This window comes from Heterostelium album (assembly GCF_000004825.1).
Source record: "Heterostelium album PN500 unplaced genomic scaffold PPL_contig26, whole genome shotgun sequence".
Lineage (NCBI taxonomy): Eukaryota > Evosea > Eumycetozoa > Acytosteliales > Acytosteliaceae > Heterostelium > Heterostelium album.
In genome coordinates, this window is record NW_008805103.1 from 286,903 (window position 1) to 303,459 (window position 16,557).

The 16,557-nt window shown below is 31.9% G+C and overlaps 8 protein-coding genes across 8 annotated transcripts; 2 read left to right on the plus strand and 6 right to left on the minus strand.

Moving 5' to 3' along the window:
• Positions 1–124: 124 nt before the first annotated feature.
• Positions 125–688, minus strand: PPL_11838 (uncharacterized protein; the record flags this gene model as incomplete). The annotated part of the gene is made up of 1 exon (XM_020582585.1): positions 125–688. The coding sequence occupies one exon, from the start codon at positions 686–688 to the stop codon at positions 125–127; it is 564 nt and encodes a 187-aa protein (XP_020426939.1).
• Positions 689–1,530: 842 nt separating this feature from the next.
• Positions 1,531–2,103, plus strand: rasW (Ras GTPase; the record flags this gene model as incomplete). Its single annotated transcript, XM_020582586.1, has 1 exon — positions 1,531–2,103. The coding sequence occupies one exon, from the start codon at positions 1,531–1,533 to the stop codon at positions 2,101–2,103; it is 573 nt and encodes a 190-aa protein (XP_020426940.1).
• Positions 2,104–2,504: 401 nt separating this feature from the next.
• On the minus strand, positions 2,505–4,343 carry PPL_11840 (uncharacterized protein; the record flags this gene model as incomplete). The annotated part of the gene is made up of 1 exon (XM_020582587.1): positions 2,505–4,343. The coding sequence occupies one exon, from the start codon at positions 4,341–4,343 to the stop codon at positions 2,505–2,507; it is 1,839 nt and encodes a 612-aa protein (XP_020426941.1).
• Positions 4,344–4,692: 349 nt separating this feature from the next.
• PPL_11841 (telomere repeat binding factor family protein) lies at positions 4,693–6,806 on the minus strand (the record flags this gene model as incomplete). Its single annotated transcript, XM_020582588.1, has 3 exons — positions 4,693–6,318; positions 6,393–6,619; positions 6,725–6,806. 3 exons carry the CDS (start codon positions 6,804–6,806, stop codon positions 4,693–4,695), a joined length of 1,935 nt encoding a protein of 644 aa, XP_020426942.1.
• Positions 6,807–7,351: 545 nt separating this feature from the next.
• On the minus strand, positions 7,352–9,083 carry PPL_11842 (lipase family protein; the record flags this gene model as incomplete). The annotated part of the gene is made up of 4 exons (XM_020582589.1): positions 7,352–7,654; positions 8,071–8,405; positions 8,498–8,773; positions 8,807–9,083. The coding sequence occupies 4 exons, from the start codon at positions 9,081–9,083 to the stop codon at positions 7,352–7,354; spliced, it is 1,191 nt and encodes a 396-aa protein (XP_020426943.1).
• Positions 9,084–10,439: 1,356 nt separating this feature from the next.
• Positions 10,440–11,453, minus strand: PPL_11843 (carbohydrate-binding module family 14 protein; the record flags this gene model as incomplete). Its single annotated transcript, XM_020582590.1, has 4 exons — positions 10,440–10,681; positions 10,718–10,858; positions 11,127–11,312; positions 11,402–11,453. 4 exons carry the CDS (start codon positions 11,451–11,453, stop codon positions 10,440–10,442), a joined length of 621 nt encoding a protein of 206 aa, XP_020426944.1.
• A 152-nt stretch (positions 11,454–11,605) lies between these two features.
• On the plus strand, positions 11,606–14,551 carry PPL_11844 (uncharacterized protein; the record flags this gene model as incomplete). Its single annotated transcript, XM_020582591.1, has 3 exons — positions 11,606–11,645; positions 11,938–11,984; positions 12,761–14,551. 3 exons carry the CDS (start codon positions 11,606–11,608, stop codon positions 14,549–14,551), a joined length of 1,878 nt encoding a protein of 625 aa, XP_020426945.1.
• Positions 14,552–14,945: 394 nt separating this feature from the next.
• Positions 14,946–16,391, minus strand: PPL_11845 (uncharacterized protein; the record flags this gene model as incomplete). The annotated part of the gene is made up of 1 exon (XM_020582592.1): positions 14,946–16,391. One exon carries the CDS (start codon positions 16,389–16,391, stop codon positions 14,946–14,948), a length of 1,446 nt encoding a protein of 481 aa, XP_020426946.1.
• Between the last annotated feature and the right edge of the window lie 166 nt (positions 16,392–16,557).

Consider the following 16,557-nt stretch of genomic DNA (forward strand, 5'->3'; position numbering starts at 1 on the left):
TGGTTTTTTTTCCATTTCCAAGAAAATAGATAACTTTCTTGTTGTTATGGAAATAAAGCTTGATATGAGTGAGCAATATATTTGTAATAGCTAATGGTATAATATCTTTTTTTTTTTGGTTTGGTTAAGATGATTGCTCTTCTTCGCTATTGTAGTCGGTGTAGAAATGACTGTTTGGATCTGGAGTATAATTTCTTTCACTATAGATTTTCTCTCGCATTTGATGATCTCTTGTTAAACGACAACCAATACATTGGCTAATATTATTATTGTTATTATTATTATTGGTGTTGGCTGCTCTCGCCACGCATTCCTGATGGTTTTCCAACATGTGTTGTTGCATCTCTTCAAAGAGAGCCTTGGTTTTGCAACCGATGTGCGGACAGGAATTGATGTGATCGTCTCGCTCAATCTCGAAATCAAAGAGATCTTCATCGTCATCATCAAACTCTGTCTCATAGATATATTCATCTTCCATTACAACTGTCGCCGCTGCCACCGCTGTCGCCGTTGAAGTCGTCGATGATGAAACAACAACTACACCGTTGTTTGTTGAAGTGTTTCCACCACCGCCACCACTGAAATCCATATCGACAGGTATACCATTGCTGTCGTCACTGTTTTCATTATTTCCTGAACGACCAGTGCCTCCACCATATTCCAAATTAAAACTATCACTATAATCCATTAATCCTTATTCTATTCTTTTAATATATAACATTGATCGATCAAACAAATAAAAATAGATTGGTTGATTGATAGGCGCGCGACTTTAAAACCATTTGGTTAGGTTATAATTATTTATGTTTTTGATGATATTTTTGGGTTACACCAACGAAGAGATTTTTAGCAAATTATTTTTTATTGAGGCACAAAACAAAAATTCTTTTTTCAATTAAAAATAAAATTAATAAATTAATAAATCAGTTGGTCAATCGACCACAACTCAATAAATAAATTCTTATTTTTATTAATAAATAAAATAAAAACAAATAATTTAAGAATTCTGAATTGAAGTTTGAATTAAATAATAAATATCTTTTTTTATTTTATTTTTTATTTTAGTTTTATCATTAAAAAAATCAGTAAAAACAATTAAAACACTAAATATAGAATGTTAGATTGAAAAAAAGATACAATAAGCAGGTGATTAATATCAATTAAAAATTGATCTAAAAATATTCAGGGAAGATTGTTTTGCTAATAAAAAAAAAAGAAATTTTTTTTATTTTTTTTTTATTTTTTTTTTTGGATTTTTTTTTGTCTACCTACGTCTTTTTTTTTTTTTACAAAAAACACCCTCTATAAAAAGAATTTTTTTGATCAATCTTATAACCAACAAAAAAAAATACTACCATAAACACAAAGAAAAATAATATCAATCTTTGTTTTGTAAAATATCATTATTCACACAAAAATAATAAAATAACAACAAATAATTAGTTAGTTATAATTTCACACACAAACACACACACGTATATATATAATTTTCCTGCAAAGTTAAGATCGAAAAAAACTATATTTTAGAAAATGACTGAATACAAATTGGTAATTGTTGGTGGTGGTGGTGTCGGTAAATCTGCTTTGACCATTCAGTTGATTCAGAATCACTTTATCGATGAGTACGATCCAACCATCGAGGATTCCTACAGAAAGCAAGTTACCATCGACGACGAAACCTGTTTGCTCGATATCTTGGACACTGCCGGTCAGGAGGAGTACTCTGCCATGCGTGATCAATACATGAGAACCGGTCAAGGTTTCCTCTGTGTCTATGCGATCACTTCGCGTTCGTCGTTCGATGAGATCGCCGCTTTCCGTGAACAGATTCTCAGAGTCAAGGATAAGGACAGAGTTCCAATGATCGTCGTCGGTAACAAGTGCGATTTGGAGTCGGAACGTCAAGTGACCACCGGTGAAGGTCAAGATTTGGCCAAGTCATTCGGATGTCCATTCCTCGAGACCTCTGCCAAGATCCGTGTCAACGTAGAAGAAGGTTTCTACACTTTGGTTCGTGAGATCAGAAAAGACTTGAAGGGTGACACCAAGCCAGTCAAGGCAAACAAGAAGAAGTCACTCATGAAGGGATGTTCACTTCTCTAAGCGAAGCGAAACAGTGCAGACGACGACGACGACGACAAGACAGCAAAGACAGCTTCAATTATTAACCACAATCAAAATAACAATTAAGACATTTTATGTAATTTTATTATCTTTCAACAACAATAACGAATTAACAACAACTAGTTTACATGACAACAACAGGAAAAAACAAAATAACAACAACAACAACAAAAGTAGAAACAAGAATGAAGCAATCAATGATAACCAAATAAAAATAAGATAATTAAACATATCAAAAAACGACAACCTACAACTTAACAACAAGAAAATCATTTGTATAAACATATTAAAATAAATATTCTTTTTAGTTGAAAGATAGTTCTTTTAAAACTAAGAAACAAAAATTATCAAAATTACATTCGCTTTTATTTTATTTTTGGTTATAACATTACAGATGCACAATATTCTCTATTTGATTTGTCATCGTTTAGAATTGATATCCAAGTATCGTTTCTGACTGAATAGACATAGTTATTCTCCATTCCTTGAAGTAGATAGATAAGTACACCGTTACTGCCTTCACTGTAGAGCAGTTGGTTGTTTGCACTGACATTGGTTTTGTTACCGGCTAGCTTATTAAATATATTTTGTTTCTCGCGAATGGTACATGCTTGGAGTTTTCTCGTTTGCTTGGTCACCAGATTTACATAGAAGAATTGCAAGTCTGACAACATGTAGAGTCCACCTTTGCCATCGGTGCAGTATGCATGATTCTTTGAGAAGTAGGGAGCGACATTCAACGTGTGTCTCCATACTTGAAAGTTGGTGGTCGGATCGATCGTCATCACCAGCTTCTGATTGGGTATGACCGAGTAGATCAATCCGTTGTAATAAAACGAAAAGTGGTGGAACTGCGTGTTTGGAATCACCGTGCACTTCTCGAATTGCTTGGTGCTGACAGTGTATCGCGTTACCTGAGTGCTATCTCTGAAGCTACCGTCGAGCAAGTAGATATGATCGTGTCCGTCGTAGCAAACCGAGACGTACGAACTGGTCTCGGCGTCGCCCATCGGCTCGTCGAGGTCGAACGATCTGGTCAACAGCGAGAATCGCTGGTAACGGTTGGAACGAACGAATCCACCACCAAAACGATAGACGTAGTCACCGACTCGCACGGCAGAGTTGAACGACCACCAATCTTCCATCTCGACGTCCTTCAGGTATTCAATGGTGTACTGTGTGGTTTGAGCACTGGTGATATCGATCAGCGCAACCCTATTAACATTCTTGGTGTGATCCGTTGAGAATATATATCGTTTGTTTGTTTCGTCCACCGGTCTCTTGACATGCACTTGTAATACCAACGATGACTTTAAAACACTCTTTATACTATCGATCGCTTCTCTTTTTACTCTTAGTGAATATATTTGTATTTCATCTTGTTTATTATTATCATCACTATTATTATTATTACTACTTTTGTCAAATTTGTAATCTTTAAACTTATTACTATGTTGTAGAAATTGATTTAACAATGAACAATCATCATTAAAAGATTGCTTATCGTCTACAAAGAATATTGTATCATTATTTGCAGCAAAGAAATCATCTACTTTTAGAGATTGTTGAATCGATGTAATTAGATGATTAATTTGATATCTATCAGTTGTATCTTTATCATTATCTTTATTTTGATTGTCATTGTTATTGTCATTTTCGTTATCTTTATCACTATCATTATCTTTATCTTTGTTTTTATTATTATTATTATTATTACAAAATGATTTTGTATTCTCTAATAATATATTTAATGATTTCAATTGATCGATGTTTATCTCTATTTGATGCTCTAGAATCTCTTTGTTTTCAATGACCAGTTTCTTTAATCGATGTTCTTCAACCATTAGATATTGATGTAGATCGCTAAAACACGATGAAATGTCGCTCTCTGTTGTAGCCAATGTTTGATACATCTCTGATTTGCTCTTGACCATCTCCCATAGCTCACCGATCATCGTTTTAATATTATTTACATTGTAAAGCCTATCTTTACCACAACCACCACCACCACTATTGTTATTGTTATTCTTATTCTTATCGGTATCGCTCTTGATATCCTTATCGATATTATTGATAACAGATTCAATATTATCTAGAGAATGACCACTATGTTTTGCTACGCATTTCGTACAGAACAGTAGATTACATTCAAAACATATCAACTCTAATTGTTTATCATTATGATAAATACATTTATTATTACTATGATTATTAGACATTGATTTGTATTATCTGAAAATACTAGTGTTGAATATTAACCACAACACAAATCAATCTTATTTTTTGTTTTAACTGGGCAGGCAGATCAGGGAAATAAATTTAAATTTTGTTTTTTTTTAATCTTTGCACAAAATTCTTGCGAAAGTAGACTAGCAACCAGGGAGCTAAAATATTTACAAAATACTGAAAATTTTGTTTTTGAGAGATGTGGTAGATGGTTTGTAACCTACAGAGCGTACTTTTGATATGTAACAAATAAAGATGTCTGCTTTTATAAAATAACAGATCAAGAATACAATCATTGAGATAAGATAAAGAAAACACTTTTAAAAGTTTATTTTATTAAATTTATTTTTTAGATTTTGAGGATGGCGGTGTTGAGGCTGCCGGTTTCTTGGCTGTTTTGGATGGTGTATCTGGTACATCTTTTTTGGGTGTAGATGTACTCTTCGATGATGATGTTGTTGTTGATGATGGAGTACTAGCTTTAGAAGGTGTCGATTTATGTTTCTTCTTTGAGTTACTGTCTGACTCTTCTTGTACTTGCTCCTCTTGATCTTTATCGAAATCGATCTCTTCATCATCATATTCCATCAATCCTTTGCTTGGTTTCTTTCTTTTCTTGCTATGTTGTTCATCATCCTCATCTCTTTTGTCTCTCTTGGACTTTGTTTTCTTTTTTACAACAGATGATTCTTCTTTCTCACTATCATTCTCATCTTCAGGCTCTGACTCTTCTTTTCTAGTACTCTTTTTCTTTTTGTTTTGCTTTTCTTTTTCTCTTTCTCTCTCTTTTTCTCTTTCTCTTTCTTTTTCTCTTTCTTTTTCTCTTTTCTTATCTCTCTTCTCCTTCTCTTTTTCTTTCTCTTTTTGCCTCTCCTTCTCTTTCTCCTTCTCTTTCTCTCTTTTACTCTTTGATCTCTTGTTGTCATCTTCATCACTATCCTCATCCATTTTAGATTTCCTTTTAGTTGAATGCTCTTTCTTCTTGTGACGCTTCGATGTCTCCTCTTCACTCGAATCTATTGAAATATCATCTTCACTGTCACTGCCACTGCCACTGCTACTGCTACTGCTACTCTCACTATCACTGTCATGTTCATGTTCATGTTCACTATCAGAAACTACAGCTGAAATCATCTTGTCTATGCTTTCAGAACTGACAATTACCTTTGGCTTGAGGGTGTTAGGAGGAGCCACAACAGGGAATTTCGAGAAATCATGCTTTGCCTTTAGATTTCTGAATTTATCTTTTAGATTTTCTGCGGTTCTATTATAACTGCCAGTACTGAAACCAGCTTTCTGAATGACAGACCAATTTCCAATACCATGAGTCTTGATGAGATTAATGAAATAATTGACCTCCTCTGCCGACCAAAACCTCTTTTCCACTATTTTACCTTTGACTTTCATAGTAGCAGTAAGGTTCTTTGATTGATCATCATCATTATTATTATTATTATTGTTATTATTTTGAGAATCATCTGCAACATCATCAAAATCACCACCTCCCATATCCATCATATCGTTATTATTATTATTGTTGTTGTTGTTGTCATCATCAGTATTACTATGATGTGATGTTGTTGAGTTGGCGGTATCCTTTGCCAAGAGGTCATCTGGAGTATCAAGCTCAAACTTTAGGAAATCACCTTCCTCCACCTCCTTGTAGAATGGTCGAGCATATCTAGTTGACATACCACTACTTCTATTGATATCCTCTGAAAAAGACAACAACAATGGAACGTTCTCCTTGTCGATGGCTGACTTGATGTCTTTGAAAGTGGACTGAAGGTAACTAGCGGAATAGGTCTTAAGCAGTTCAGTGTCGGCAACACTATTCTCCTTCAAAGCAGCTTCGTAGATCTCCTTACAATAGATATTGGTTGCTTCATCCTCCGATATGTTTCCTTCTACAATACTGGCAATAATCTTATTATCATTCAATTCCTCTCTTGTACTTCTTATCATTGCCTTTTAAATTTACAATAACATAATATTTAGTAACAGAGACAAAAAGATAAGGTATATTGATAAAATATACATACATTAATAATCAATGATCTAATGAATATCTTTAGAATGGGTAGATGACTAAAGGTGATAGCAACTTCGGCGGCAATTGATGCGGCTTCCAAGAAATTCTCATAGCTGTAATCATTGATCTCATCAAGATCGGACAATAGGTTTCCCAATCTTGTCAATGATAATAAAATATTGAATTGTTGTCTGTATTTAGTTTCATTATAATTGAATTTAAAAAGACTTTCAAAATCTAAAAAAAAATCGAGATCAATAAATAATAAAAATAATTAGTGTTTTTTTTTATTTTATTTTAAATTGTTTGTTATTTTTAAAAAATATATTGATATATACTTACTCTTAAGAGGCAAAACAGATCCTATTGAATAAAGATAATGTTGAATCCAAAATGCAATTTGAGGTGAGGCTTTTGAATCCATACTTTTTGAGGAGCTACGACTAGTACTAGTATTATTATTATTCCTACGACCTCTAGAACCTGCGCTTTTTGGGGTGGGAGAAGTTTTATTAAACTGTAATTTGCTATTTAGCATTTTATGAACAAATTAGAAAAATATATTTAATATATTTAAAATTAGAATATATATATATAAAACTATAAACTAATAAATAATTATTCTATTTCTATCTTCCTTTTGTTAACTAACACAATAAAATAATGAAGCTTGTGTTGAGTTCACTTTAATGATAGTAAATCTCAAATTTTTTTGTTTTTCAACAACAAAATATTTTGGTGAGGGTTTGTTAACGAGTAAAGGGGTTAACTTTAGGGTAAACTTTGGATAAGGGTTAGGGTAAGGTGGTGTAAGGGTAAATAATTGCAAAAATAACAAAAACATTAAAGAAGAAGTTAACTTTTTATCTCTTTTGTTTATGTATGTTTTATTTGTCTAAATTACAGTAATAAATGTACATTTGATTTTTATTTAATTGTATGAATGAATATCTTATTAATATTATTCGATTATTGTTTCTTTTTTGAGAAACCAATGAATAAAAGTGAAATATAAGATGCCAATGGAAGTAATGGTAAGAATGCAAAGGTATGAGAGTAACCATTATAATATGTCTTGTATAATGAAATAGATAACACTATAGGTGCTGAAAATAATGAAACTAAACATCCTAGTTGAGCTCTTTCCATTCTCTTTCCTTGATTTGCATCGTTCATCATACAGGTTGCCAATAGTACTGGCATGCCCCAGAAAGGTGATGTCAAAAGAGCAGTTCCCCAAATACCTATTACTATTTTCTCTGCTGTCATATCCTTAAAATAACTAAAGATTAATCTATTCTTTTAATCAATAATGAATGATATTAATTAAAAAAAAAATTTTAAAAAAATTAAAAAAAAATGAAAATTAATCAGAAAATATTTAATCTTAAGTTTTATTAATATGATCGGCTTGGCAAGTGTAAATAATTAGTTGATCAATTTGTTATTACATGTGATTTATATTTTTATTTAATTATTTATTCTTAATAGATTAAATAATAATGTGATAAACATTGATTATTTGATTCGTTTCGTTTCGTTCGTTTCGTTTCGATTTGGTTAGGTTGGAGTTATTGGGATTGGAGTTGGAAATTGTTATATATATATATATTTTGTAATTAATTAAGTTGTCGTTTGTTTGTTTGTTTGTTTCGATTGATTTTCTATTTATCTCCACAACAACATGCTTCACCATAGTAGTGGAGATGATCGTAGATGCTGTATTCCAATGGGTTGACAGAGTCTGAGCAATATGGATCCTCTCCAATGCTCTGGCAGACCTCGTAATTAATGGTGCTGTTAAAGTACCACAGTTCGTTGGTGACATGCTCGTAGAATTCGATACCGACTTGTGGTGGAACGTGTGGCACGAGATCCTTCTGGTTGGTTACTCTCCATGTATTTGGTTGGATTGAATTGAAGTAGTTGGAAAACGCCGAGTTACCGACTCTTGGTGATCCAAAGTTAATCAATTCCGTTGGTACATTTGGGAACAGTTCGATAACATCGGCCATACACAAAGCTATAAAATAATAACAAGCAGCGTAATAATATTAGTATCGTAACTCAAAACAATGTTTTGTAATTAATTAATTAGTAATTGATTACACATACTGGAAATAGCAGCACCCAAAGAATGACCGGTGACCACAATCGATGTGCAAGTTGGACATGACTTGAGAGCAGAGGTCAAGGCGGCTTCGACTTGTGGTTGTACGCTTAGCCATGCTTGGTAGAATCCGATGTGAACCATAGCACCTTTAGCCTTTGGATATGGAGTTTGAAGGAATTTCAAATTGGTGATCCAACTTGCAATATCCATGGAACCTCTGAATGCAACGAAAACTAGTTTGTTTTTTTCGGATAATATTAATATTGGGTGGTTGTCAACTATGATTAATTAATTTGTTTAATTATAATTACCTTGGTTATTGTAAACACCAACGAATGCTTGGGTATCGGTAGTTACTGCATAGATTACTTGGATGTCAGTGATGGCTGGATATACTTGGCTTATACATCTTGAGCAATTCCAGGCGGCAATTTCGTTGGCTGGACAATAGGATGCATACGAAAGCAAGAGGAAATCAAATGATTTCGATGCACTGTATATATCGGATGGTGGTGTATCGCTATGTGCAACATTAATAGTTACACTCAACAATTGTAATAATAAAATAAAAATAATTGATAATTTCATTGTTTTATAACTAACTTGTAATTTACAAGATCGAATGATTTAATGATTGATTGATTAATTAAAGTATATATATATAGTAGTAGTTGTTATTGATAATAATTATAAAGATGAAATTATCGGGGGTGTTACGATGTTGTTGATGATGATGATATATCCTGGTAATATTACACTTATCAATAAAATAAGAAATGAAATGGATATTAATTTAAATATCGGTGATGGGATGGGAAAAGGAAAGGTAGTATGATTATTACAAATTGAAACCAACAAGATAAAGCTATGAATAGGAAGTACTTCAATGAATATTACAAAAAATAGATAAATAATTGATGATACAAATAATGATTATGTAATAGTACTAAAGATTTGCTATTTCCAAAGAGGTCGTAAATAGGATTTCAAAATCTAAAAACAAATAGAAAGAAACTTGAAAAAAGCTGAAAAAAAAGTAAATAATATTCTTACTCCTATTCCGACCAGTCAGTTGTGTAGTGCAGTGATATGATGTGATGTAGTTGATTGAATGATTAATAGATTGATATTAAGATTTTTTTTTTCGTAATATGAAAAATAGATATCTATCGTAAATATCAAATATTTAAAAGAAATGATTTAGAATAATCAAATAACCAATTTATAAAAGAGTAAAAAAACCACTCACTCAGCGTGCACGATGAATAAAAATTAATTGTTTTTTTTTTTAAATTTTTTTTAATTTGGGAAAAGCTTGTATATAACATTGCAGGTCTACCCCCCAATCATTATAAATCATACCGATTAAAAAAATAAAAATAAAAAGAAATTTCAAAAATATTTTTTTTGCTGCGTTTTTGTCAGTTTCTAGATTTGAAATATTGATTAGGTCGCAAATCATATTTTGTGCAAAGATTTTTCAAAAAAGCCAAGATAATAAATTTTGTAAAATATTTGTCAGTTACTTTTTCCTTTCTGATTAGTTCAGGTCAACAAAGAATCAATCCCTTTTTATAAGTTATTTACTTGAATAAAGTGAAAACAGATAAGATGGTCAACATCAGTTCCTACATCTTTATGGATTGCAAATTTAAAGGTTTTTTTTAATTTAAATTTTTTTATTTGACTGTTTTACTAAGTATCTTTTTCTTATTTGATCCAAGTTCGCAAATAAATATTTTATATTTTTTTTCAAAATAAAAGGATAATTATATGTGATTTAAAAATAAAATCGTTTATTTGTAAATAATTATTGACAATAGTAAGCTGAAAATGAAAGTGAAAAGAAGGACTTTTCTTCTACGCATGTGTCCACAATGAGATTTACGATCCAACTTGAATTGACAAACAGAAAGAGGATGCTTAAACGTATAATAGTTTTGTTTATGCTGTTGACATTGGACCGTTCGGTGTCTCTACGGTGATGAGATCAAGAAGTTCAGGTCCGGTTCTTCCACAACGGATATTACCGAATCCTCTACGAAGAAAGTCGACGGTGGCATCGCACGATGACTTCATAGTGTTGAGATCGGCATCCTTCACAGAGTCATAAGCTACATCTTTCTCTTTTTTGTCATTCTTACCGCCACCACCACCACCTTTTTTAGCACATGAATCAATACAGACTACATTACCATTTTACTGATTGATGGCCGACACACGTGTATAATAGGTTCTTACTGATGATGATGATGATGTTGTTGTCAATCTTAAACTATTTGAACATAACTTTGATTGATTCGTAATACAAGTGCCAATAATATTGATATTGTAGAATCTTCTTAACAATATATTATTTAAATCTTTGTTTCAACATGAGTGACAGTGCTGCACTGAACTGTAAATTTTTTATGTTTTTTATTTTTTGGTGCGTTTTAGTGCTGATTTCGGCAATTATGATCAAAAAAAAAAAAAAAACTTTAGATTTGGCGCTGCACTGTGAATTCCTGGGGATTTTTTATTGTTTTTTATTTTTTTTATTTACAATATGGTTTCCCTATTTGGAATTAAGTGTTTACTCCAATATTCGCACTCATTTCAGTGGACATGTGCTATCTTCTAGCTTCTCACATTGAAGTGTAATGTCACTGTAATATAAACCATCTTGACATGTTAATACATATACCAATCCTGCATCATTACATTGAATAAAATTTGCACAACAATCTGGATCCGGTTTCATACAAAATCGAGGACCGGGGCAACCCTGTGCTACTTGGTCACAATCACAACGAGAATCACATTCATTAGAATTTACTAAAAATGAATTATTTAATTATTTAATTTTAAATTTTGGTTCATTAAAATGGTTAACTTTAAAAGTTGATTTCAATTTCAATATTTACCAAAAATAACAATTGTAAAAAATAAAAATAATAAAACTAGCTTTGCTGTCATTTTTAAAAAGATATATTTCTAGTAATCTAATTGATACTATTAAAGTGAAATAGTTTAAAATGATTTAATCTAGAATGAATTATATATATATATTTTTTAAATATGAAATCGGTTGTAAATCAAAATAAATAAATCTTTTTATATTGTAAATAATGTCATTTTTTAAAAACTTTTATGCCAAATTACAAAATAGTAACTAACCCTTCAAATCAGAAATCCAAATATAAATATATCTTTTTGTATTGTTAATAAAGTGAGTTTTTACCACTTTTATTCCAATTTACAAAAAGTAGCCCTTCAAATCGAATAAGACAATTTTAATTAATTAAATCCAAATATACTTTTAATTTGAAAGAATAAAAATTAAATTTATCACTTTTCATCTTTTTTATTTCTTCTAATTTTATGTAATAATATTAAATCAAAACAAAAATAAGGAAATTTATAAACGATAATGTGTGATTTAATATTCTCAAATTTAAAGAGGAATATCAACCTCATACAAGCTCCCTAAACGAACAACTATCGATTGTTTTTTTTAATTAAATATATCGAAAACGTGAGAAGAATAATTCCTGATGTCAACTTTAGATTCTAATATGTACTTTTAGCACTCTATCTTACTGGGTGACAAGGAAAGTCTTTCAGAATCAATCTCTAAGGTACCAAGAATAAAAATGGATCGAGATTTATTGAATTCAAACAAAAATTTGAAAAAACAAAAAATTTTGTGTTGGGGTTCGGGTATAGTCTGATGTCGTAGTTACCTAGCTGTTGAGTTGATGGTATTGAAAATAACTTCATTGTTTTTCGTGCCAAAATGGTTTCAATTATATTCTCCCTTCCTTAGTTATTAAAAGTATGTTGAAACTATATTATTAGATCCCTCAACAAAGATTCCATCTTTGCATTACCACTGTTGTTTCTATACTCTATGATTGGGAAGGAATGAGATCAAATTAGAGGACTCATCAATTATGAACTTTATGATTGGACTTTAATATTAATATTAACAATTTATAATGATTTCATATTAAACTTAATATGACAAATTTTTTTGATCCAGTGTGGTGGTATGACGCCAAAATTTTTTATAAAAAATGTAAAAAATATTTTCATTTTATCCTAATGAAGTAGGAATAATTTGATCATTCATTTAAAGAACATGAGAAACAAACCAAAATAGTTCTTCAAAGTTTCCTCACTTGAATTCATTATATTGCTTATAAGTTCAAATCACTGTCTAGTCGAATCGATCATTATTAATAAATTATAGAGGTAAAGAGATTCTATATATATCTTTATAGATTGTTGTTATGATGGATAAATTAATATTTTCAAAACTATTCAGTAACTGTGTGTTGAATAAATTGATCTTTGACCAAGTGAAATCAATTTCCGCAAGAAATGGCCGAGTTCATTATAAGTGGAAAGAGTTATTGGTAAAACCACATGCATTGGCAGGTCACAACTACTTGGAATTGTTGGAAAACAGTTTGACAGACAAAAAACAGTTCTACCCTTTAAAGTATATCAGGAGTATATTTGAGAAGGCGCTATCCGTTGGTTCAGTGGCGATGTTGGACTACTTGCTACGACGCTTCCAAGTCAAGTATGGCGAGGATGATAGCACCGTCAGGTATTCCTCAGTCGATCCGAAAATAGAGATGTATTCGAATTTGAACAGTGTTCTCAGTGGAGCTGCACAACAAGGAAGATTCGATCTAATCAACTACCTCATTGCGACGTTCAACAGTCACCAATGGAATTACTTTAGAGCGATGACAAAAGCACCACTTTCCGGAGACTTTAAGATTCTAGATTATTTCCTAGAGCGAATAGAATTGGATCCAAAGGCAGCTGGTAGCTATCGTTTAAATGCTTTCAATACAGCTGCTTATTCTGGTCATATCGATATGGTAAAATATCTAGCTTTGAAAAGACCACAGGATTTAGAGAGTAGTACAATGTTTCATTATGCAGTTTTCGGTGGTCACACTCAGATGGTTCAGTATCTACTAGAGGAATATCAAGATCGATTACCAAATGAAAAAGAAATGTTGTTGGACTATGCCGTTCGTCACAATTATTTAGATATTGCCAAAGTTTTACATAAATATGGTTGCAGAGATATCTTTGGCCAGGATACTATGCCGATTGTAGCAAGTCATGGTTATTTAGATACATTGATATGGTTATGTCAAAATACATCAAGTGAATGTACAAGTACCGCCATGGATTATGCAGCACGGTCTGGACACCTGGAAACTGTAAAATGGTTGTATCACAATAGATCTCTGGGGTGTAGTGAGATGGCAATCAATGGAGCTGCTGAAGAAGGGCATCTAAAGGTTATTGCTTGGATTCATGAGAATATGAGTGCATCTTGTACTACCGAAGCTATGGATTATGCATCTGGTTGCGAAAGTCTTGACGTTTTGAAATGGCTACATTCCAATAGAACAGAGGGTTGTACAGCTTTGTCAATGGCAATTGCGGCTCGATCAGGTCATCTAGCTAATGTTAAATGGCTACACGAAAATCGAACAGAAGGAGCGACAGAATATGCTATTGAGGCAGCTGCTACCTATGGATTTCTCGATATTGTTAAATGGCTCAGTGAGAATAGATCGGATGGATCGTCAACAGAAGCAATGGATCAAGCTGCAACCAACTGTCATTTCGAGGTTGTGTGTTGGTTGAATGAGAATCGCACTGAAGGATGTACATTGGCTGCCGTTGAAATGGCTGCATCCAATGGCGATTTGAAGATGGTTAAATATCTTTTAGAGAATACCACTGTCGGCTGTAGTATTGAAACACTTGGACATGCTTTACAAAATGGAGAATTAGATTTGATAGAGTATCTATTGGAAAACACCAAAGAATGTAGATTGGAATCGGTTCCCAATATAACCAACTATTTAAGATCACTAATTCAGAAAAATCAATACCAAACTATTGAATTAATATTACAACATATTGACGTGGGTGTAGAGTTGATTAATCATTATTTACCACAATTTCCATATTCAATAGAATCCATAGAAATTCTTGAAAGATATATAAATTTAAAAAGTAAATCAAATAAATCTTAAACATTTTGGATAATATGTATTGCATTGTTTTAATCAAATAATTATCCAATTAAAATTAGAATACTAAGTAAAAGAGATTAAATTATCAATTATATTGTTAATGATATGGATAATTTCTGATTTTGGTGATGACTTTTAACTTATTATCCAAACAAAATTTATAAAGTTCATCTTTCTTTAACTTTATTAACTCTTCTCTTGTTTTATTATTTACATCTTTATCTATATCATTATTATTAGTTGTAGACATCTTTTAAACATTTTTTAAATAAAAGTGAAATAAAAATAAAATCTTTTTATTGAAAAACAATTAATTATTGAATGATCATGAAGTATGTTAAATGTTAATAAATAAATAAAGAAATATTATTATTAGCTAGTTTATTTTTTATTTTTATTTTATTTTTTTTTGAAAAAAACTTCTTTTGAATACAATAACAAAGCTAGGATGTGATTGCTCGTTCGCACGAACTGTATCGTGTGAAAACTCGAATCCAAGAAATTGCTCGATACCTTTGATAAATATATCTTTTTTGTCTGGATAGAAATAGATGATCAGTGTACAAAATGTAGGCAAATCGATGAATTGTTGAATTTGGGTGATTGCTAATCCATTACTGGTTCTTCTGTGATCGGCGGCGGTTCCATCAGGTGCTCCCAACTTTTTGTGAATAACTAAATCTTCTAGGATCTCAAGACAGCGTAGCTTTGAAATGACTGGAACCCAATCGCTTGTGAAATGTACTTTGAGATGAGTGATTGCCAGTGTATCGATGTCGAACAGTTTGAAGAACGATGGTTGCTGTTTGAAGTAGTAGCGTGCTCTCAGTTTCCTGAGATTCGAGAATTCCAATGGTTTGGCAGGACAGTCTGGCTCTACAGGTCCATGAAAACCTGGGTAATATTCACCACCTACCAAATCACCAATGTACGTAAGTGAATGATGATACTTTGGATTCAACGATTCCGCGAGATCACTGATATACATCTCTCCGGTGATGAGTTTTTTCAGCGGGTGATCGATGGCACCATAGAATTGTTTGAGATCGTCGCGTGTCAATTCACGTTGCTCCGTTATCTCTATCTTTTCCAATGTTTTCATCGTTGCAAGTGGCAACAATTCTGCCGATGTCAGCTTCATATAGTGTAAATGAATCGATTGCAATCCGTTCATCATTGTCAAAGTGTTTTTGAATGCTCGCTTAATAGGAGGTGGGTTTGTTTCGCAACTGGCATGCGCTACCAACTTTTTTATGGATGAACAGATTTTCGATTGCTTCGGTGTCATTTCTTTTGAGAATTGAGTCAATGCGCCATCAAAGAAAACGATCGACTCGACCGACTTTATAGGATTCATAGGATTATCGATAGCGCTTTCCAATGATTGTTTATCGATTTGCTTGATATGAGTGAACCATCTACAAACAATACCATGAAACTGTTTATTAACCAAAGTTAATTGCAATGCTTGTTTGAATCGTAACTTGTGGTCTGATGACTGTAAGCATAGCGCCCAACAAATTCTGAAAATCTCTTTAATTGCTATAACAGGTAGATAGTAATCAACAGTTCCTCTCTCGAATTGATTTAATTGATCATTATTATTATTACTATTATTATTGCTATTATTCTTTAGAGAATTAACAATACTTTGAATTATTTTATCTTTTTTCCATGATTTAACTGCTGATATCATGTTGTCTTGACACATCTGATAGAGTTGATCTTTTGTTAACCTCTCTAAATCAAGCTCATCTGATGTGACTGTAATATGTGAAACATCTTTTTTATTCCTTTTAGATGATGCTTTTGTACTTTTATCTTTTTGAACTTCACTCATATTCAATAATAGATTTGAAGAAATAAACTATATTTTTGACCAAAAAAATAAATATAGAAAGAGACTTTATAAACAACTTTTCGTGTAAAAGAACTTCAGAAAGAAGAAAGAAATTTATTATCCAAAGATATTTATTTTTATTTTTCGATCATTTTCGAGTAAAAGA